Below are 22,971 nucleotides of genomic sequence, written 5' to 3'. Positions count from 1 at the left end.
GATGTAAGAAATGAGGGTTCGATCCCTGGGTTGGGAAGATCCCCTGGAGAAGGGAATGGCAACCCACTCCAGGATCTTTGCCTGGAGAATCCCATGGAGAGAGGAGCATGGCAGGCTATAAGTCTGTTGGGTCTCAAAGAGTTAGACACAACTGAAGCCACTTAGCACACATGCACTACAATTTTTAATGATTGATAAGTACCATTTCCTTGTATTCTGATTTATCTCTTTTAAAATGTTTAGTGGACTGCTTAAGTTAGCCACCTACTCTTATGCTTTGCTTGGTGACCTTGTGCTTGGTTACTGATGAATATGTTTGCTTGCATCTTTGGAGACAATAGGGAAAAAAAAAACTTTAATTGATTTATCCATTGTGGGTCTGGTATCTAGTTTTATGTATTTCTCTGTCAGATCATGGAAATTTCCTTTACAAAGGGAGTCAAAATATAGTGTGATAGTAGGGCAGGAATTTAAACTCATTTTGTCTTCCTATGATTGCACTAAAGCTTTCTTGTCTTGTTATTTTTTAGGAAGTATTCTGCCGTACAGAGGGATGGCTCTTTTCGTTATGTCCACAGTACTCCCTTTGGCAACTATTCTTTCATCTCTTTGGATGCCAGCCTTAATCCAGGGCCTAAGAGACCTTTTAATTTCTTTGGAATTTTAGATCAGGTACAGTAAAAATCCCACTTCCCTTTGCAGCTAACCTATTTTATTTTTTTCAGATATATGTGGCTCACTTAAAAGTTATCCTAGGTAAACAAATTCTTATCTAGAAATGCTTGCGAAAAATTCTGCTGTGGTTTTGGGTATGGCTAGAAGAAATTATTGACCCCTTCAACCCTATTATTGCTATCCCTATTCTTGTCCCAAAACCTGGGAAAGGAATAACTCACATTTTATATCATGAAATTAAAAGGTGCTTGCTTCTTGGAAGGAAAACTATGACAAACCTAGACAGCATATTAAAAAGCAAAGACATCTCTTTGCCAACAAAGGTCCATCTAGTCAAAGCTATGGTTTTTCCAGTAGTCATGTCATGTACAAATGTAAGAGTTGGATCATAAAGAAGGCTGAGCGCAGAAGAATTGATGCTTTTGAATTGTGGTGCTGGAGATGACTCTTGAGAGTCCTTTGGATTGTAAGGAGATAAAACCAGTCAATCCTGAAGGAAATCAACCCTGAATGTTCATTGGAAGGACTGATGCAGAAGTTGAAACTTCAGTGTTTTGGCTACCTGATGTGAACAGCCACCTCACTGGAAAAGATGATGATGCTGAGAAAAATTGAAGGCAAGATGATTGCAGGCAAGAGGAGAAGAGGGCAGTAGAGGTTAAGATGGTTACATAGCATCAGTGTCTTGATAGACATGAATTTGAGCAAACTCTAGGAGACAGTGGATGGTAGAGGAGCCTGGCAAGCTGCAGTCCATGAGGCTGCAAAGAGCTGGACATGACTTAATGACTGAACAACAACAGTCAACATTTATTGAATAGGTACTAAGTAGAGCATACAATTTGCAAGGTGCAGAACATACAGCTTTGTTTACAATATGGCATATTCCTATATCCCCACAGTTGCCATTTCTAACTAATAGTCTATTTTTTTTTTTTTTTTTGGTAAGAGAAGGGCAACCATTGAAGTAAATACGTTTCTTTTAAAGTATCTTTTGTAAGCTTGGTGAAAATTGTTGCTGGGTTGAAACTGTATGGAAAGTCACATCTGAGAACCTCTAATTATGTCTTGGTACAGCAAATGTCAATGATTATGTGCACATATGTAAGACATATGTGCCCATATGCAAGGGTGATAAGATCAAGTCCTTGGCCTCTTAGAATATTTATCTACTGTTGGGGCTTAAGACCTGTGTAGAATTAACTATAATGAAAAGCAGAATTGTTAAATGCCGGAAGATTCAAAGTGGTATGAGGGTTTAAAGGAACTTGAACAAAATATTGTTAAATGCATTGTGTTTATTAGCCATTTTATTAAATGAAAGTGTATTTTGTTGACTATCTACCGAGTGTCTTTAGACAGTCTAGAGTTGATTAGCTCATTATTTTAAAGCCTACCCTGTAGAATAGTGTTTTTTAAGGTATAATTCGATAATCTGCTTGAAAAACAGCTATCTTGTAAAATGCAAATTCTCATACTTTGTCCAAGACTTACGAAATTAGAAAACCTGAAGGTAGGACCCAGGAATTCATTGCTATAAGTACTTCACAGGTAATATTAATGTATATTTATATATGTACAAGTTATTTCAGAAGTTATCTTTATGAGTGATGATTTACATAGAATAAATGCACTGATTTAGAGTATTTGAAGGATTTTGACAAGTGTATGTACTGATGTAACTCACTACAATCAAGAGAGAACATTCCATTACTATAGAAAATTCTGTTGTATTGTTGATCTTCACCTGCAGTTCTGGGGAACCACTGATTGGTTTTCTGTCAGTATAGATTAGTGCTGTTTGTTCTAGAATTTTATGTAAATGAAATCATACAGCATGAACTCTTGTGTCTGGCTTCTTTTGCTTAATATATCTCTAAGATTCATCCATGTTACTGTGTGTGTACTTTTTTACTGCTGAGTAGTATTCCATTGTACACATATGGATATACTGCAATTTTCTGATGGTTTCTAGTTTTTGTCTATTATGATTAGAATATTGTGAACATTCTGGTACAAAGCTTCCTTTGGATATATGTACATCTTATTTTATAAGCTTAGTTTTGATATCCTCTTTATTTATTGCACTGTGGTATACAGGGCTGAGAAGATTAGTGGTTCTTCTTTATTTCCACGAAGAAATTTAGAAGTAAAGAAAGAAATTTATATAATTTAAAGATTATCTCTGTTTCCTTATCTGTCAAGTGGGAATAATCCCTGTCCTAGTTAGCGCAGACTTATTTTTAGGATCAAACGAATTATAATGTATGTTTAAACAGTTTGAAACTGACAGAGGCCCATACAGGTCATTGATTAGTAAAGTTTAAGCCTTAGACATAATATACTTACTATAAAACCTCAAGAGAGTTGTATAATCCATTGACATTATATTTTAGCCTGAGCCCTAATTAAAGCTCCTCCTATTTTTCTCTGATTTCAGAAACAGATGGAGGAGCTTTCGTTACTGGCCAAGGAAAGTAGTTGGAGCAACCACAGTATTTGGTTTGGACACTTTACGACATCCACTGTCCTTTCTCCATCACCAGGACTTCGGTCAATAATGAGGTGAGACAGGCTTCCAAAATCAAGATTGTTTTTAGGTCTTTTCTGTTTTCTACCTATTTTGCTTTTCTAAAGAGGTATTTTTATTAACTTGGCATCACAAGCTATCTTTGTTCATTTATTTCATTTGCTTCTTATTGATTAGTTCGGCTACAGCTTATTTGTGTGGGCATCTTCATACCCTTGGTGGACTCATGCCTGTTTTGCACACTCGTCACTTCCAGGGCCCTTTGGAACTTGAGCTAGGAGACTGGAAGAATAACAGAAGGTAAGGGAACTACCCCACAAAATACAACTTATATGTGTAAGTTTTGCTAAAGCAATAATAGTTTTCTGATCACTACCATGAATGATCCCAGTTAAGGAAAAACTTGTGATATCTCTCTGTTTTTGAAGCGAAATATATATCTGACAGTCTTTATCCTTATGCAGAAACCTTGTTGCAGCAGTTATGTTTGCCATTGCTATGTTACATTGGAGTTTCAAATGCATCCTGTAGGAAATAGTTTTCAAACTGCAGTGTACATAAGCTCTTAGAGGAGTTTATGAAAAATAAAGATTACCAGGCCCTCACTCTAGAGATTTTGGTTGTGTTGGTCTGGGTTAGGACACAAGAAATTACTTTTTAAAAAAGTCTACCAGTTGCTCAAGAGACTATACTTTGAGAAATATTCAGTTCAGTTCAGTCTCTCAGTCGTGTCCAACTCTTTGCGACCCCATGAATCGCAGCATGCCAGGCCTCCCTGTTCATCATCAACTCCCGGAGTTCACTCAGATTCACGTCCATCGAGTCAGTGATGCCATCCAGCCATCTCATCCTCTGTCATCCCCTTCTCCTCCTGCCCCCACTCCCTCCCAGCATCACAGTCTTTTCCAATGAGTCAACTCTTCGCATGAGGTGGCCAAGGTATTGGAGTTTCAGCTTTAGCTGCATTCCTTCCAAAGAAATCCCGGGGTTGATCTCCTTCAGAATGGACTGGTTGGATCTCCTTGCAGTCCAAGGGACTCTCAACAGGCTTCTCCAACACCACAGTTCAAAAGCATAAATTCTTCGGCGCTCAGCCTTCTTCACAGTCCAACTTTCACATCCATACATGACCACTGGAAAAACCATAGCCTTGACTAGACGGACCTTTGTTGGCAAAGTAATGTCTCTGCTTTTGAATATGCTATCTAGGTTGGTCATAACTTTTCTTCCAAAGAGCAAGTGTCTTTTAATTTCATGGCTGCAGTCACCATCTGCAGTGATTTTGGAGCCCAAAAAAATAAAGTCTGACACTGTTTCCACTGTTTCCCCATCTATTTCCCATGAAGTGATGGGACCAGATGTCATGATCTTCGTTTTCTGAACGTTGAGCTTTAAGCCAACTTTTTCACTCTCCTCTTTCACTTTCATCGAGAGGCTTTTAGTTCCTCTTCACTTTCTGCCATAAGGGTGGTGTGATCTGCATATCTGAGGTTATTGATATTTCCCCAGCAATCTTGATTCTAGCTTGTGCTTCTTCCAGCCCAGCATTTCTCATGATGTACTCTGCCTATAAGTTAAATAAGCAGGGTGACAATATACAGCCTTGACGTACTCCTTTTCCTATTTGGAACCAGTTTGTTGTTCCATGTCCAGTTCTAACTGTTGCTTCCTGACCTGCATACAAATTTCTCAAGAGGCAGGTCAGGTGGTCTGGTATTCCTATCTCTTTCAGAATTTTCCACAGTTTCTTGTGAACCACACAGTCAAAGGCTTTGGCATAGTCAATAAAGCAGAAATAGATATTTTTCTGGAACTCTCTTGCTTTTTCAATGATCCAGCGGATGTTGGCAATTTGATCTCTGGTTCCTCTGCCTTTTCTAAAACCAGCTTGAACATCAGGAAGTTCACAGTTCACGTATTGCTGAAGGCTGGCTTGGAGAATTTTGAGCATTCCTTTACTAATGTGTGAGATGAGTGCAATTGTGTGGTAGTTTGAGCATTCTTTGGCATTGCCTTTCTTTGGGATCAGAATGAAAACTGACCTTTTCCAGTCCTGTGTCCACTGCTGAGTTTTCCAATTTTGCTGGCATATTGAGTGCAACACTTTCACAGCATCACCTTCCAGGATTTGAAATAGCTCAACTGGAATTCCATCACCTCCACTAGCTTTGTTCGTAGTGATGCTTTCTAAGGCCCACTTGAGTTCACATTCCAGGATGTCTGGCTCTAGGTGAGTGATCACACCATTGTGATTATCTTGAGAAACATTAGGGCTAGAAATATGTCATATCTTTCCCTAAATTTTGTATTTGCCTTTCTAGTTACTGCTGCAATATACTAGTGATTTACGTTCTTCAAATAGATTACAGTTGGTCCTTATTAAGGTTAAAGTCTTTTAAAAATTATTATTATTAAGCATTTTTTAAATTGTAGTATAGTTGATGTACAATATTGTATAAGTTACAGGTATACAATATTGTGATTCACAGTTTTTAAAAGTCATACTCAGTTATTATTATAAATTATTGGCCATATTCCCTGTGTGGCACAATATCCCGGTAGCTTACTTTATATATAATAGTTTGTACCTCTTAACCTCTTGCTTCTATCTTGCTCCTCCTTTCTTCCCTCTTCCCAATGGTAACTACTAGTTTATTCTCTTTATCTGTAAGTCTGTTTCTTTTTCATTATATTCCCTAGTTTGTTGTAGTTTTTAGGTTACACATATAAGTGATCTTGTACAGTATTTGTCTTTTTCTGTCTGATTTATTCACTTAGCATACTACCCTCCAAGTCCATCATTGTTACAAATGGCAAAATTCCATTCTTTTTTATGGCTGAGTATTTTTCCATTGTATATATATCCTATCTTTATCCATTTTTATGTTGATGGACACTTAGGTTGCTTCCATATCTTGGCAATTGTAAATAATTCTGCTATGAACTTTGGGATGCATGTATCTTTTCAAATTGGATATATACCCAGGAGTGGAAGTGCTGGATCATGTGGTAGTTCTAGGGTTAAAGTGTTTTGAAGAGAAAACATAACTTATTTATCAAAAGCATACAGTATTGTTGAATATATATTTATTGAGAAGAATGCAGTACATATTTGAGAGTAACTATTTAAGTGCAAGTATAAGTATAGATAACTACCATCTCATTGTTTTGTATCAATTGCTATTTAACTTTGTTAAACCCAGTGCTATGAAGATGTTAGATACTCAGTAAATATTTGTTAAGCTGAATGTTATCTTGCTGTTTTTAACTACAGTTGACCTTTGAACAACACAGTCTGAACTGTGCAGGTCCACGTATATGCAGATTGTTTTCACGAAGTACCTACTATAGTACCTCACAATCGGTGTTTAGTTGAATCCATGGATGCAGAACTGAGATTATGGAGGTCTGACTGGGAAGTCATACTCAGATTCTCGACTGCTTGAGTGTTGGTGCCCCAACACTCAAGGGTCAACTGTACCTCCATTAATTAAAAAGCAGTTTTATATCTTGGAAAGTACTTACTCATTTCAGTTGGCTTTTCTAGAAACTGTGTAAGAGTTAAGCTTGAAGCCTCTAATTATTTGGCAACTGTAATTACTTTGAACTAAGACCTGCCTGTTCATGATGGTGAGGCTGTGGGCTGGACTAGAATTGCTTTTTACCAGGTAGCCTTCCTAAACCTTGTTCAACTTCTTGATTTCTTATATATGCTACAGTTACAAGTTAAGTCATGTTAATTATGAAACCATTTCCTTTCTTTCTCTTCCCACCTGCTCTCCTGTGCTCCACTCTAGGGTTTTATCTAGAGTTTGTCTTACTGAAAGAAACTAACTTTTATCTGCCCTTATAAATATTTAAATTTTATTATATATTGTTCAGTCACTCAGTCATATCTGACTCTTTGTGATCCTATAGACTGCAGCATGCCAGGCTTCCCTGTCTTTCACCATCTCCTTGAACTTGCTCAAATTCATGTCCATTGAGTCAGTGATGCCATCCAACCGTCTTGCCCTAATATTATATATTAGTACAATAGAAGAGTTTTTTTTTTTTTTTTCTGGCTTCACTGTGCTGCTTGTGGGATCTTAGTTTCCCAACCAGGGACTGAACCTATGCCCTCAGCAAAAGAAAGTGTAGAGTCCTAGCTATTGGACTGCTAGGAGATTCCCTAGAAGAGTTTTTAAAAACAGTTAGTATGTTAGACTAGGCTTTGTTGGGTATGCAAATAAATCTAGAAATATCAGTGGCTTAACCCAACAGATGTTTAGTTTTTTTTTTTTTTTCAGTTTTGTAAACTCATACTGGGAGTGTGACTCATAGTATGAGCCAGGGAAATTTGCAGCCACAGGGAAACTCTGGGATTCAGACTTCCTCCATCTTACAACGTGACTATTTCAACACCTCAATTCCAGGGCAGGGAAGAGAGCATGGAGAACTCATACCCACCCTTAAGTACTTTGGACCAGAAGTGTGATACATGTCACTTCTGTTCACAGCCCATTGGCCAGAACTAGTCACATGGTCCCAACCTAATACCAGGGAGACTGGGAAATGCAGGGGAGCGCATAGAATATTTGGTGACTCATTGGAAAAGACTCTGACGCTGGGAGGGAGTGGGGGCAGGAGGAGAAGGGGATGACAGAGGATGAGATGGCTGGATGGCATCATGGACTCGATGGACGTGAGTCTGAGTGAACTCCGGGAGTTGGTGATGGACAGGGAGGCCTGGCGTGCTGCGATTCATGGGGTTGCAAAGAGTCAGACACGACTGAGCGGCTGAACCGAACTGAATTGAACTGATTGTTTCTGCCATAGCTAATCATTTTTCTCCTCAGTTTTAAAAGTTAGAAAATACAGAACTTTGCTTATTCTTTAATGAATAGTTATACCTTTCAATGTGCATTTAGAAAATCAAAACAACTTAACTTTTGCTATTTTCTTTGAAATTATAGAAATAAATGTCTTAAAGAAGAATTAAAGGTTTCAAATTGTGCTCATTTTAATATTTTATGTAGCATCGATAGGATGAAGAATGTTAGATGTTAGGCTTATGATGAATATTTTAGGTTCAAAATAGCCTTAGAGCATGGAAATCAAATGATTTAATTCAATAAACATTTATTTAAAAATTAAGAGTACGTGCTATTTACCAGGCATTATTTGAGGACACAGTGGAAACTCATTGTTTCAGTCAGATTACAGTTGTGACAAATGTCGCGCATGAGAAAATGTGAAAGTGAAAGGCGCAGGAAGGAAAGAGGGACAATGTTATTTACTCTGCATTCCAAGAAGTGATCTCAGAAAGTATGATTTTATATTTTTGCCTTTGTTCTGTTTTTATCCTTCAGCCCCTCTTAAAATATGAAATGACTAAATTACCTCAATGTTCTCTGGTCTCTAGGTACCGGATCTTTGCTTTTGATCATGACCTCTTTAGCTTTGCAGATTTGATCTTTGGAGAGTGGCCTGTGGTTCTTATCACTAATCCTAAGTCACTTCTCTATAGTTCTGCTAAACATGAACCACTAGAAAGACTCCTTCACTCAACACACATCAGGTATGTAGCAATTTTTCAGAATTTACTTTTAGTTTGTTATTGTTAGAGAATAAGTCATTGTGATTGCATTCTCATGGGAAAGCTGTGAGATGCCCCACTTTAGTTTTATCAACAATCTAAACATTATATACATTGCCTACTATTTCATTCCCATTCAGTTAAGAAATATATAGTTTTTAAGCTGCTGAAATTTTAAAAAATTTTAGAAACCCACAATCCTATCATTATTGTTTCTATCTTTCATTTCAGCTTCTGTATATGCATGTTTTTACACTGCCATAATCATAATGTATCTATTCATTTGTATCCTACTTTAACAAATTTATATCATATATCAGAAATATATACTTAAAAATTTTGCTGTATAACCTTTCAAAAAAGCAAAAACTATATAAACCTTATAGAATTGAAAATTCATTTGGCATATGAATTTGACAGTATATGTCAATGGAATATTTTTTCTTTTTTAATTTTTTCTGGCTCTGCTGTGTAGCATGGGGGATCCTGGTTCCCCAACCAGAGACTGAACCTATGTCTCTTACAGTGAAAGCATGGAGTCTTAACCACTGGACGTCCAGGGACGTCCCAACTAATTTTTTACTGAATTATAGTTGAATTATAATGTTGTGTCAATTACTCCTGTACAGGCAAGTGATTCAGTTATACATTTATATACATTCTTTTTCATTTTCTTTTCCATTATGGTTTATCACAAGAGATTGAGTATAGTTTCCTGTGCTATGCAGTAGGACCTTATTGTTTCTCTATTCTATATATACCAGTCCAACCCTCTCCCACTCCCCTCCCCCTTGGCATTCTGTCACTATGTCCCTGATTCTATTTCATAGATAGATTCATTTGTGTCATGTTTTAGATTCCACATATAAGTGATATCATAGTCTATTTGTCTTTCTCTTTCTGACTTGCTTCACTTACTATGATAATCTCTAGTTGCTTCCATGTTCCTGAAAATGGCATTATTTTGTTCTTTTTTATGGCTGAGTAGTATTAAATAGAATCTTAATGAAACATTACCACTCCTTTTGGAAAGAGACTTATAACCTTTGCAAACATAAGGGCACTTGTTTTAATATACTTTTTAAAATCTTATTTTGAAAAGTAGCATGGCATAACTTTTGGGAAATAGGGTAATGGGATTATATGTGTATTCCTGTCCCATCCCCCACCCCCTAATAGAACTATTGTTAACATGAGTTTTCTTTCTCAGGCATTCTGTTTCAGGCATATATTTACATAGTCATAATCATAGAGTACAGTGTATTCTAATTCCTACCTTTTTTCTGTCAACAGAGGGAATGGATCATAGTATATGTAAATATTTTCGTATCTTGAGGATGAACATCTGATGCATATAGATTCTTCCTTCATTTTAATAATTGCTTTAGATAGAGTTCTAGAAATGGGATTCTAGCTGAAATAGTTTGAATTCCTTTGTGACTGTTGATAAAGGTTTTCTAACAACTTTATTTTTTTGCAACTAAAATCATTACTCTTTTAAAAAAATTTTTGGTAAAATATGCATAAAATTTACCATGTTAACCATTTTTAATGTACAGTACTTTCATATTGTTGTACAACCATCACCACCATTTATTTTATCTTCCGAAACTGTAACTCTGTACCCATTCAACACTTAACTCCCTGTTCTCCCTGCCCCCAGCCCCCAGCAACCATTATTCTACTTTCCGTCTCTATGGACTTGACTATTTTAGGTACCTCATATAGGAGAATCATATATCTGTCCTTTGGTGACTGGCTTCTTTCATTTAGTGTAATGTCTTCAACCATTAAAAAAAAAATTTATTTGTTTATTTTTGGTTGTATTTTTGCTCCCGGGGTTTCTCTAGTTGCAGTGAGCTGGGGCTCCTCTCTGGTTGGTGATGTGCAGGTTTCTCATTACAGTGGCTTCTTTTGTTGAGGAGCACAAGCTCTAGGTGCACCGGCTTCAGTAGTTATGGCTTGCAAGGTCTAGAGCACAGGCTTAGTAGTTGTATACAGGCTTAGTTGCTCTGAGGCATGAGGAATGTTCCCAGACCAGGGATCGAACCCATGTCCCCTGTATTGGGAGGCAGATTCTTATCCACTGCACCACCAAGGAATTCTGTCTTCACTTGCTTCAGTTTTGAAGCAAGTGTCAGAATCTTCTTCCTTTTTAAGGTTGAATATTGTTTCACTGCATGTATATACCATATTTTGTTTATCCATTCATCTGTTGAGGTGGCTCAGTTGGCAAAGAGCCTGCCAGCAATGCAGGAGACCCAGGTTTGATCCCTGGATCGGGAAGATTCCCTGGAGAAGGAAATAGCAGCCCACTCTAGTATTCTTGCATGGAGAGTCCCAAGGACAGAGGAGCCTGGTAGGCTATAGTCCATGGGGTTTCAAAAGAGTTGGACACGACTGAGCGACTAAACCTACCAGCCTATTCATCTGTTGATAGACACTTTTGCTTCCAACGTTTCACTATTGTGAATATTAATGCTATGAATATGTGTATAAATATATGTGTTCCAGTCACTGCTTTCAGTTCTTTTGGGTATATATTCAGAAGTGGAACTGCTGGATCATATAGTAATTCTATGTTTAATTCTTTGAGAAACTGCCATGCTGTTTTCCATAGTGGCTGTGTCATTTCAGATTCTCACCAGCAGTGTACAAGGAACCTGATTATTTTTTAAAACAGGTACTAATTTATAATGTTACCAAGAAATAGGAGTGCAAATTTCACAGAACTCTTATCATTATTGGATACTGTACTTTTAAAAATATTTACTCATTATTCTGGAAAAAAAGGGTACCAAGCTGTTTTATTTCTTTTGATTACTAGGTAAGTGGAACATATATCTCTCAGTTATGTTTCTTGATAGGAGCTGGATATCAGATTTCGATTTAGGATAGTTTCTAATTTCTCACCTTTTCAGGTTTGCTGAGTTATACAACTCCAGAAGCCACCATTTACAAAGAAATCAGATCATATAAATAGTGTCGTATGAACAGTTGCAGAGTGTAATGGTCTATTTTACAGTTGCCCTTTGGTATCTCTGGGATATTGGTTCCAGGACCCCCTGTGAATACCAGAGTCTTCAGATGCTCAAGTCCCTTATGTAATGTGGTATAGTATTTGCCTATAACCTATACTTCAAATCTTACCTAGATTACCTATGGGCTTTTCTAGTGGCTCAGTGGTAAAGAATCCACATGCAATGCTGGAGATGCGTGTTTGATCCCTGGGTCAGGAAGATCCCCTGGAGAAGGAAATGGCAACCCACTCTAGTATTCTTGCCTGGAAAATCCCATGGGCAGAGGATCTGGCAGGCTATATTCCATGGGGTTGCAAAAGAGTTGGATACAACTTAGTGACTGAACAACAGATTACTTAATAATACCTAATACAATTTAACTTCTGTGTAAATAGTTGCTGGTGCAAGGCAAATGCAAGTTTTGTCAAATTTTTCTTTTCAATCCATGGTTGGTTGAATCCACAGGTTCCACATCTCAGGAACCTGGAGATCAACTGATGGAAGGTTTACTGTACTTACATCTTTTCAGGTTATAACAGGGTTATTCTTCTTTATAGAAACAATGGCAAATACCTAAAACCATGCATTTATGCTTTCATTTTAGAGTCCTGGCCTTTTCCTTATCCTCCATTACTTCAGTTGCAGTTAAGATTGATGGAGTTCATTTAGGGCAAGCTAGTCATTTGTCTGGTCCTATTTTCATACTAAAGTGGAACCCAAGAAACTACAGTAATAAGACACATAACATAGAAGTAATCGTTCAGGTAAGTTAGTAATTTTCAACTTGGTATGTAAATGATTAGTAACCACATTGAACTTTGATTTTTGTTTTTAGTCAGTTGATTATAGATGAAACTAAGTAAAAAATTTTGAATACACTGGATTTAATATGTTCTGAACATAGACACTCAGGAGCAATTCTGCTGTTAGACTGAAAAGTGGGCAGAGAACACGAGTGTGCAACTATTGACTTCAGTTCCCTCTTTTTTAATCCTAGGGAATCATTCTTTTGCTTTCTTCCAACTTTGGCCAGAATTTCCCCAATATACCTAAAGATAATAGAATAAGTCAGAAGACATGTATTTATGTGTCCACACCTTTGATTGCTGTCTCCAAGTATAGGAAAATTGTGTTTACTATTTTGAAAGCCTAGGAGAGAGAATTTTCAAAGCATCAAAGAGATTTTTTTTGGTCTGGGGAGTGGGCATTGATAGTGTATGCAGTGACTGCCTGCCTATCTCTTTTCTGATTCAGCTTGTGGAGCATTTAATTCAGCAGACCTGCCAGAGTAGAAAGTGATCATCATTACCCAAATAGAGCAGTTTTATCAATACACTGAAACACGTGAGGTGATAGACTGTGCTAAAAAATTAGTTTCTCGAGAAAAAGGCCTGTCAGTCTCTACCACACTGTGGTTTGATGACAGTTTTAAGCTAATCTTTTAATGTTAAGTCTTAGTTTGAAGACTGCCAAGTAATCCTTCAGAAAACACATGTAATTATTCTCATCTTTTTTATATGTGTGTCACAAAGAAGGAGCTATTTACTGAGCGTCTTCTAAGACACTTAGATTTTTTTTTTTTAACTAAATTCATGTAACAATCTTCCATGATATAAGTTTTATCTCATAGATGAGGAAACAGGAGAAGGCACTTTGCAGTGCCACTCATCTGCTTAGAAGGAAGAAGAAACTCATGGGTAGGATGTGGAAGGAGGGGATGCTCTCCTTAATGTCTTTCATATTAGAAGTTGGCTTATTTTAAAATGACTTGAAGATATAAGTACACGTAGAATAAATTGTTCCCTGTCTTTACAGTCATGGGGAAGAAGTGAGAGCAACCATAGGAGACCTGCTTGTAGGAAGGTGGAACTCCTGAATCTTTGGATTGCTTATTTTATAAGGAAGAAACCATAGTTCACATTCCTCAAAACATTTCTGCCTGCTTAGTTGAATCCTTAGTAAAAATGTGAAATAGCATATATTTTTATATGTTTCATATTTCTAACATTTTTGAGATGTAATTTATATTTAAAACCCCATATATTTAAGAGTATAGTTTGGTGAGTTTTGACTTTCTTACATATCTTTGAAACCATTACTACAATCAATACCATCTGTCTCCCTCAAAAGTCTTCTTATGCCCTTTTGCAACTGCTTTCCTTCCACCCCCATTTCAGGCAACCACTGATCTGTTTTCTGTCTATATGAATATAATTCTAAGAAATTAGTCTACTGAATACTAAAATAGGGAACCTAGTCCCCTTATTCATCAATGAGAAAATTCTGTCCTTTTAAATATAGTTTACATATAGATTAGTCTAAGAGAAAACTTCATGGGAGAAGACATTGATTTATTTTATTTTATCTATGCATGTATTTATTGAATATCTGTACATTTCCAGGCAACCTAGTACCAACTAGACCTTTTAATCAGTTCTCAGTGTGGTTCCTGAAGTAGTAGCATCAACATCACCTGGAAACTCATTAGAAGTCCCATCCCAAACCTATGAATCAGAAACTCTGGAGATGGAAGCTAACCCTATGTATTGACAATCCCTCCAGGTGATTCTGATGTGCACTAAAGTTTGAGAACCAGAATGTAAGATTATTGTGCCTGCTTTGCCAATTTAAAGAGTAAACTCTAGAAATCGCTCTCTCTCAAAGAGAATCGCTGCGTTAAAATAAGAACTTTAAAAAAACCCCAAGAATATGTAATTCAGAGTAAGAACATTTGAGAAATAAAAGTTTGATAAACACCAGTGAAAGTTCTTTTTGCTATTTTAAAGCTTTTCATGATAGGGAATTTTTAAAATAAATGAAAGAGATAATACTATAATGAATTCCCAACTTTAACGAATCACCCAACTTTAAAGATTATCAACTTGTGAACAGTCTTGTTTCATCTATACCCCATCCACTTCTCCCTGTACCACAGTGTTATTTCATCTGTGTAAATATTAATATGATAGTATGTATCACTAAAAGATAACTATTTTAAAAAAGTAATGATAATACCACATCACACCTGAAAAATTAACACTTACACCTTAATTTCAAACTATCCAGCTAATGTTCCAGTTTTCCCATTTTGTCATTTATATTGCATTTGGAGTTCAGAATTCCAAATCAGAATTCAGACAAGGCTCAAATATTGCATTTAGCTGATTTGTCTTTTCAGTTTCTTAATCTATAGGTTTCCTTTCCATCCTCCTTTTTTCCTCCTTGCAATTTGTTTGCTTTGGAAACTGGACCTTTTATCCTGTAGTGTTTCTGTATTCTGGATTTTTGCTGTTTGTATCCATGTGGTATTATGTAGTATGATTGTCTACCCCCTATAGTTTCTATAACTGGTAGTTAGATTTTAAGGTTTGATCATATTTGAGTCTCTGTTTTTTGGCGGGAATACTTCCTTTGGTGTTTTATGCTTTTATCAGAAGCTTATAATATCTGGTTGTCTCTCTTTTAAGAATATTAAAATTGATCACTGTCTGTAGATATTGTTGACCTTATAGAGTGGTATGCTGGTAAATGTTTAACCACTAACTTGGGGCATGTTTGAAGGGAGGAAGTTGATTTATACCAATTTCCATAGGATAAATATTCCTCCTGTAACTGGTTTTAAGCTACCAATACATTAGCTGGTCTGCAAAGTTCCTACTACTGCTGCTGCTGCTAAGTCGCTTCAGTCGTGTCTGACTCTGTGCAACCCCATAGACGGCATCCCACCAGGCTCCCCTATCCCTAGGATTCTCCAGGCAAGAACACTGGAGTGCAAAGTTCCTGAACATGTAGCAATTGGCCCTTGTCAGACAAGCCAGTGCCAGCACAATGCTGGCTTATCCTCCATTCACTATAGGAATTCTAGCACCTACTGATAGTCTGAAACTAGATACATTATTTCATTGGAGTTATAAAATGGTGATATAAAATTGCCACTCTTAATTATATGAGTATTAATTAGAAGAGTCCCATAAAGAAGAAATTTGCCTCACCTATTTGATACCCAGATACAGAGTTCATACAGGAAAGACAGGATAAATCTTCATTCATCCTCCACCTTCCCTTTTCTAAACCTGTTTTCAGAATGAGTTCTCTACCATCTGCCAAACGTAACCAAATGAGCCTTTTAGTATCATTATGAATTCAGAGTTTTAAAAAATGTGGTTGGTATGTTTCACTCCATTGCATTTATTCTTTCTGATACTCGATTGTCCCATCTTTGGCTAGTGGGAGCCTCTCTAAGTTGGCCACTAAGTCCTCTGATACAATCCTAATAGTCCTTGTTAAGTTTTCTTGCTTTCTGGTACAAAGATGTTCCAAGCCCTTGTGCATTTCTTACTCAAGAATTGGAATTGGCTGTTTCTCTAAAGAGCATTGGCTTCTTGTAGTGGGGAATTTTATTTTGAGACCAAAATCTGGGCACTAGCCCAGCTAGCTCATTACTGTTTTTAGGTCTTTTCAATAAACAAAGGGAAATACGGATTTTTTTTTAAAAGACTGCTTTGTGATACACACTGATATTTCCAATTCAAATCTAGAATTACGAAGTTTAAAAGAAGTTTTATTTAAAGTGCTCATATGTTCACTTGAAACTACCACAACATTGTTAATCAACTATACCCCAGTACTAAAGAAAAAGCTTAAAGTTTAAAAAAATTAAGTACAAAGATACTCTGAAAAAAAAATCAAGTTCTCATAGGAAGACTCAAAAATAAATGAAAAAAAGGTGTCACTTATTCTGAGATAACTGACGAAAATTATTGGAAACTTAATCTTGGAACATTGTACATATTTGTACATGAGGGTTGCTTCCCTACTGTGCTTATTCCTAGGATTCTGCTGGAAGAAGTAAGAGTGTTCACCACATATTTTCAGCTCGAGAGGATATTCAGCTCAGATTTGATCCCCTGGCATCATTTATTCTTCTTACTGACCATTGTACTGTGGTGAGTAAATTCAACTTACTATTATATATGTTTTTACTAGATTTGGTAGGTCTAATGTCATAAATAATATACTCACGTGATGAGAAAGCAGAACCTTATCAAATTAAAAGTTTAGTTGTTTGTCTAGAATACAATGACTTTAAATTGATTTGAATTAAAAGAAAGGAGACACGGACATATAGTACCTGTTTTGGAACCTGGTTCTAAGTAATGACATAAAACAAGGATTACTAAGGGAATTATAGGAACTGTGCTAAGTTAGGATATTTCAAAAGTAATATTTCTTCCCATATAAATAATACATGCTTAATATAGAAAAATTGGAAAATTTAGAAATAAAGTATAATGAACATCATTCCTTTATCACACGAACCATTATAACCATTGTATTTCTTGTTATAATACTATTTATTTTTCTCTTATTTACATTTGGATATAAGTTTTTACTGTAAAATGGTAATATACTTTTCATTCTCTTTTTCCATTTGATTTTTTCTACTGAGGAATTTGTTTTGATGGTTTTCTTACATCAAATTTGTTTTATAAACGATGCTTATTGGCTGCATTATATTGTCATAGATATACCTTAATTTATTTGACCACTTCCCTATTGTTGAGCATTTGTTTCCAATTTTTCCCTCTACTGTAAAAATATTGCTTGTTTCTGCATTTATTAGTTTTTTGGAAATTTCTGGAAATGAATTGTTGGATCAAAGAATGGACACATTATTCTGTATGCTTCATTTATTTATTATATAATTTATATAATTACACAGATTTTAAAATTATTTGTTACATTCATTGTTTTTGGTCTGTTCTCCCTTATGAAAAGATAAGTCCCATGAGGGCAAGAATGTCTTTTTGGTATGCCTAACACAAGTAGACCCTCAAATAAGGATTTCTTGAATGAATAAATATTTTTTTAGTTTTTAATATACACTGTCAAACTGTCTTTCAGAGAATCTTTGGCAATTTACAGTCTAGTTTCCTCAGATCTCCCTCTCCTGGATATTAACATAAAATGCACTACAATGTTGAGAAAGTGAAAAGTGAAAGTGAAGTTGCTCAGTCGTGTCCGACTCTTTGTGACCCCATGGACTGTAGCCTACCAGGCTCCTCTGTCCATGGGATTTTCCAGGCAAAACTGGAGTGGATTGCCATTTCCTTCTCCAGGGGATATTCCCGACCCAGGGAGCGAACCCAGGTCTCTCGCATTGTAGACAGATGCTTTACCGTCTGAGCCACCAGGGAAATGTTGAGAAGGAAATTTAAACCCCCTTCACTTCACCTCCCAAAGATAGCTTAGTCTCCCCTTATATCCTCACAGACTTAATGTGCATTCCTTATTATTTTAATTTACGCTTATCACTTGTGTGATTGAATGTTAAAAAAATATGCCTAATGGGTATTTGCATCTCATTTTTGCAAATTATTTATTTTTCTCTTGGGGATTTTTAATAGTCACCTAGATCAGGCTTTGAAAACTTTGGTGTACTTATGAATCACTTGGAAATGTGAATAAGAGGCTGATTCTGATTAGTAGAGCTGAAATGGGGCCTGAGATTCTGTATTTCTCAGAGGCTCAAGGTGATTCCAGAGATGACCTGGGGCCCATACTTGGAGAACAAGAACCTAGATTACATGTCTCTTTACTATGAATTAATCTTCAAGTGAGTGATTTCCTGGTGGAGAAAGCATAAAGAAATGCAGTCTCTGTTTATTCAGCTTGTAGTGTGTTGCATACTGTTTTTTTTTTTTCCCACTTTTATACTTAAAAAAAAACTTTTTATTTTATATTGGAGTATAGTTGATTAACAGTGTTGTGATAGTTTCAGGTGTACAGCAAGTGATTCAGTTATACATTTACATGTATCCTTTTTCAAATTCTTTTTCCATTTAGGTTGTTACATAATATTGAGCAGAGTTCCCTGTGCTATACAGTAGGTCTTTGTTGATTATCCACTTTAAATATAGCAGTATGTACATGTCCATCCCAAACTACCTAACTATCCCTTCCCCGCTTCTGCCCTCCCCCTATAACTGTAAGTTTGTAACACTCTTGTAAGACTTTAAATAAAACAGTACAAATTATACTTAACCTCGTACACTGAAAGTGGACTGTTCTAATTTGATTTTATGTAACTGTATGAAATTATTTAGTTTCAATGTTGGTCCAGGTATCCAAATCTTAAAAGACAAATGCTGAGGCAACTTATAATTATCTTCTTTGCTGCATCAGATTTTCAATTCTCTTTGATTGTATATTTTTCTTATCTAGTCATTTCTCCTAATGATGTCATTTCCATTTGTGTTAATGGGGCTGTTTATAAAAACTGAAGATGTATCCGTATGTCTGTTTCATGTTAATTTCTTTGTCTGTAGGCCCGGGTCATATTTGTGATGATTGTGCTGATCCAGCTCATCATTCTCATTATTTTTCGGTATCAAGCATATCCAGAGCATAAAGGTTAGTCACCGTGGGTTCCTTTTATTCTTAGAAGACCTTACATTTGTGTATCCCATAGTCTCCTGACTAAATAAATATCAGTGCAGACTGTCTTTGCCTGAACTCTGTGAGATGCATCCTTCAAACTATCTTGCTCACTTCAAACCCCCTTTTCCGTACCATTTTCTCCAACCTTTCCAGGTCATAATGAACTTTTCTGTCTCGGAATCCCAAGAGTCCTTCCTAAGGATTAATTCTGTACTTAACCAGCCAATCACTTTGTTTACATCACAACTTCAAATGCATATATTATCTCCTCAATCAGACTCAAGTTCCTCAATACAGGAGCTCTTGTTTAGTACTTCTGTTTTCTACAGCACCCAGCACTGATTTTATGTATTACAAACAATAAATATTGACACTTGTTGAAGTAAGTGTTCCTTATTTCTTCCTGGCTTGGATGAAATCCCAGGAACTAATTGTGGGGAAGGGGAGGACTGTAGTAAAGATTAAATTATAAGATGGGTTAACTGCATAGGTAGTATACATATCCTACTGAATGTTTTCCTGCTTATGTATTTTTTAAAAAATTCTGTGAAAAAGTTCAAAAAGCATTATTGCACAAAATGTAAATAAATAAATATTTGAGGGAGGCCTCAGCCTCATGTGGGACTACCAGTATTTTTGTAGAGTTATTTAAAATTCACAATGTATTTTTACTTACGTTATCTTAATCTTACTACAGTCCTGTGAGGTAGGTATTATTGTTTCCCATTTAAAGACTAGAAAACTGAGGACCTCAGAGTTAATGTAGGTTATCTAGTATCTTATAGCTAATAAGAGTCTGACTCCAGGTCAGTTCTTTTCTGTAAACACTTCTCAATCTGACTACACCTTAGAATGCCCTGGGAACTTTAAAAATCGCAGTGTCTACACAGTACTTTCAGTGCTTACACAGAATGTCTGTGGGTAGGACCTAACCATAAGTATTTTTTAAAGCTCCTCAGATGATTCCAGTGTGTGATAGGGCTGAGAAGCACGGCTCTGTCCAAAGCAGTATTTTTCAGTCCTGCTGCCTAGAATCCCCTGGGTTGCTGCCTCAACTCCCCTGTTTCCCAGGCCAACTGAATCAGAATCTCTGGAGGGTGAGACTTGGGCATGAGTATTTTCTAAAAGTTCCCCCAGGTTATTCTAATATACGGGCAAAGTAGAGAGTCATTGCTTACAATTTATAGCATAGCTGCCTCTAAGGCTAAAGAATGATATATTCAAAATAAATAAATAAGGATAATGAATGGATATGTAGATCAATACTTTGAGAAGTACCAGACTAGAATGAGAGATGAATGAGTAGTAAGTATGCAACACACAAAGTGAGAAAGGTCACGCATTGTCAAGCTTTGTCTGTCGTTATCTGTCGGGTTGAACAGTGTTAAGAGTATAAAATGAAGATGCTGGTCTACTAGGGAAGACCTGCCATTTAACTTACATCAGGCTGTCTTTCACTGAGGCCAGTCTTTTAAGTAGGACTGTTTCCCCTCAGGTGTTGCTCAGTGTATACTGAGCTTCCCATCATAGTCTTCTGATAACCGGTATATGATCAGCTGCGGACGAGTGAAATGGCTGGCTGGGGTTGAGGATCTGTGATGCTCTAGTCTGTGGCTGCAGAATAAAGCCCTGGTGCTTTGGCTTTCTGGCACTGTATTTTAAGAGGTGTCAATTTGGAAATCTTTTAGGGATCCCTTTCAGTTGAAGTAAGAGGATAACTGAGTTAAGAGCTGCATCACATATGGGAAGGGAATATTTGGACAGATACTCATGTTAACTTTATTTATTAATTAAAAAAATTTTTATTTTTACTTTATTTTACAATACTGTATTGGTTTTGCCATACATTGACATGAATCCACCACGGGTGTACATGCGTTCCCAAACATGAACCCCCCTCCCACCTCCCTCCCCATAACATCTCTCTGGGTCATCCCCATGCACCAGCCCCAAGCATCCTGTATCCTGCATCGGACATAGACTGGCGATTCGTTTCTTACATGATAGTATACATGTTTCAATGCCATTCTCCTAAATCATCCCACCCTCTCCCTCTCCCTCTGAGTCCAAAAGTCTGTTCTACACATCTGTGTCTCTTTTGCTGTCTTGCATACAGGGTCATCATTGCCATCTTTCTAAATTCCATATATATGTGTTAGTATACTGTATTGGTGTTTCTCTTTCTGGCTTACTTCACTGTGTATAATCGGCTCTAGTTTCATCCATCTCATTAGAACTGATTCAAATGTATTCTTTTAATGGCTGAGTAATACTCCATTGTGTATATGTACCACAGCTTCCTTATCCATTCATCTGCTGATGACATCTAGGTTGTTTCCATGTCCTGGCTATTATAAACAGTGCTGCGATGAACATTGGGGTACATGTGTCTCTTTCAATTCTGGTTTCCTCGGTGTGTATGCCCAGCAGTTGGATTGCTGGGTCATAAGGCAGTTCTATTTGCAATTTTTTAAGGAATCTCCACACTGTTCTCCATAGTGGCTGTACTAGTTTGCATTCCCACCAACAGTGTAGGAGGGTTCCCTTTTCTCCACACCCTCTCCAGCATTTATTGCTTGCAGATTTTTGGATCACAGCCATTCTGACTGGTGTGAAGTGGTACCTCATTGTGGTTTTGATTTGCATTTCTCTAATAATGAGTGATGTTGAGCATCTTTTCATGTGTTTGTTAGCCATCCGTATGTCTTCTTTAGAGAAATGTCTATTTAGTTCTTTGGCCCATTTTTTGATTGGGCCGTTTATTTTTCTGGAATTGAGCTGCATAAGTTGCTTGTATATTTTTGAGATTAGTTGTTTGTCAGTTGCTTCATTTGCTATTATTTTCTCCCATTCCGAAGGCTGTCTTTTCATCTTGCTTATATTTTCCTTTGTTGTGCAGAAGCTTTTAATTATAATTAGATCCCATTTGTTTATTTTTGCTTTTATTTCCAGAATTCATGTTAACTTTAGATATTCATACTTAAGATTAAATTTTGATATTTGCCTTTGATATATATATATATATAGTTTTAAAAATTTATTGGAGTATATTTGATTTATAATGTTGTATTTCAGGTATACAGCAAAGTAATTCAGTTATATATATGCATGTATCCATTCTTTCTCAGATTCTTTCCTCATGTAGGTTATCACAGAAGATTGAGTAGAGTTCCTTGTGCTATACAGTTGTTGTTCAGTCACTCACTCATGTCCGACTCTTTGTGACACTATGGATTGTAGCACACCAGGCTTCCCTCTCCATCACCAACTCCTAGAGCTTGCTCAAACTCAGGTCCATTGAGTCGGTGAGGCCATCCAACCGTCTCATCCTCTGTTGTCCCCTTCTCCTCCTGCCTTCAACATTTCCCAGTATCAGGGTCTTTTCCAGTGAGTCGGCTCTTCACATCAGGTTTCATCTTCAGCATTAGTCCTTCTGATGAATATTCAGGACTGAGTTTCTTCAGGATTGACTAGTTTGATCTGCTTACTGGCCAAGGGACTCTCAAGAGTCTTCTCCAGGACCACAGTTTGAAGGCGTCAGTTCTTTGGCGCTCAGTGTTTTTTATCGTCCAGCTCTCACATCCATACATGACTACTGGAAAAACTATAGCTTTGACTACAGACATTGGTTGGCAAAGTAATGTCTCTGTTTTTTAATGTGCTGTCTGGGTTGGTCATAGCTTTTCTTCCAGGGAGCAAGCGTCTTTTAATTTCATGGCTGCGGTCAC

General features: G+C 36.7%; 1 protein-coding gene across 2 annotated transcripts in view; it reads left to right on the top strand.

The window, feature by feature from the left end:
• TMEM62 (transmembrane protein 62) overlaps window positions 1–22,971 on the top strand; it is a 45,365-nt gene that overhangs the window by 16,006 nt on the left and 6,388 nt on the right. Inside the window, exons 5-11 of one of the 2 annotated variants that reach the window (XM_018054381.1) lie at window positions 531–672; window positions 3,116–3,240; window positions 3,383–3,505; window positions 8,715–8,765; window positions 12,408–12,567; window positions 16,636–16,749; window positions 19,132–19,216. In XM_018054381.1, coding sequence (XP_017909870.1) covers window positions 531–672; window positions 3,116–3,240; window positions 3,383–3,505; window positions 8,715–8,765; window positions 12,408–12,567; window positions 16,636–16,749; window positions 19,132–19,216 — 800 coding nt within the window. Of the gene's footprint in view, window positions 1–530; window positions 673–3,115; window positions 3,241–3,382; window positions 3,506–8,609; window positions 8,766–12,407; window positions 12,568–16,635; window positions 16,750–19,131; window positions 19,217–22,971 lie in introns of both variants that reach the window. The other variant, XM_013967012.2, reaches the window with a different exon arrangement.

Source organism: Capra hircus, chromosome 10 (assembly GCF_001704415.2).
Source record: "Capra hircus breed San Clemente chromosome 10, ASM170441v1, whole genome shotgun sequence".
In the NCBI taxonomy this organism is placed as follows: Eukaryota; Metazoa; Chordata; class Mammalia; order Artiodactyla; family Bovidae; genus Capra; species Capra hircus.
The sequence above is the reverse complement of the archived record's forward strand: the minus strand, read 5'-3'. Positions and strand labels throughout refer to the sequence as shown.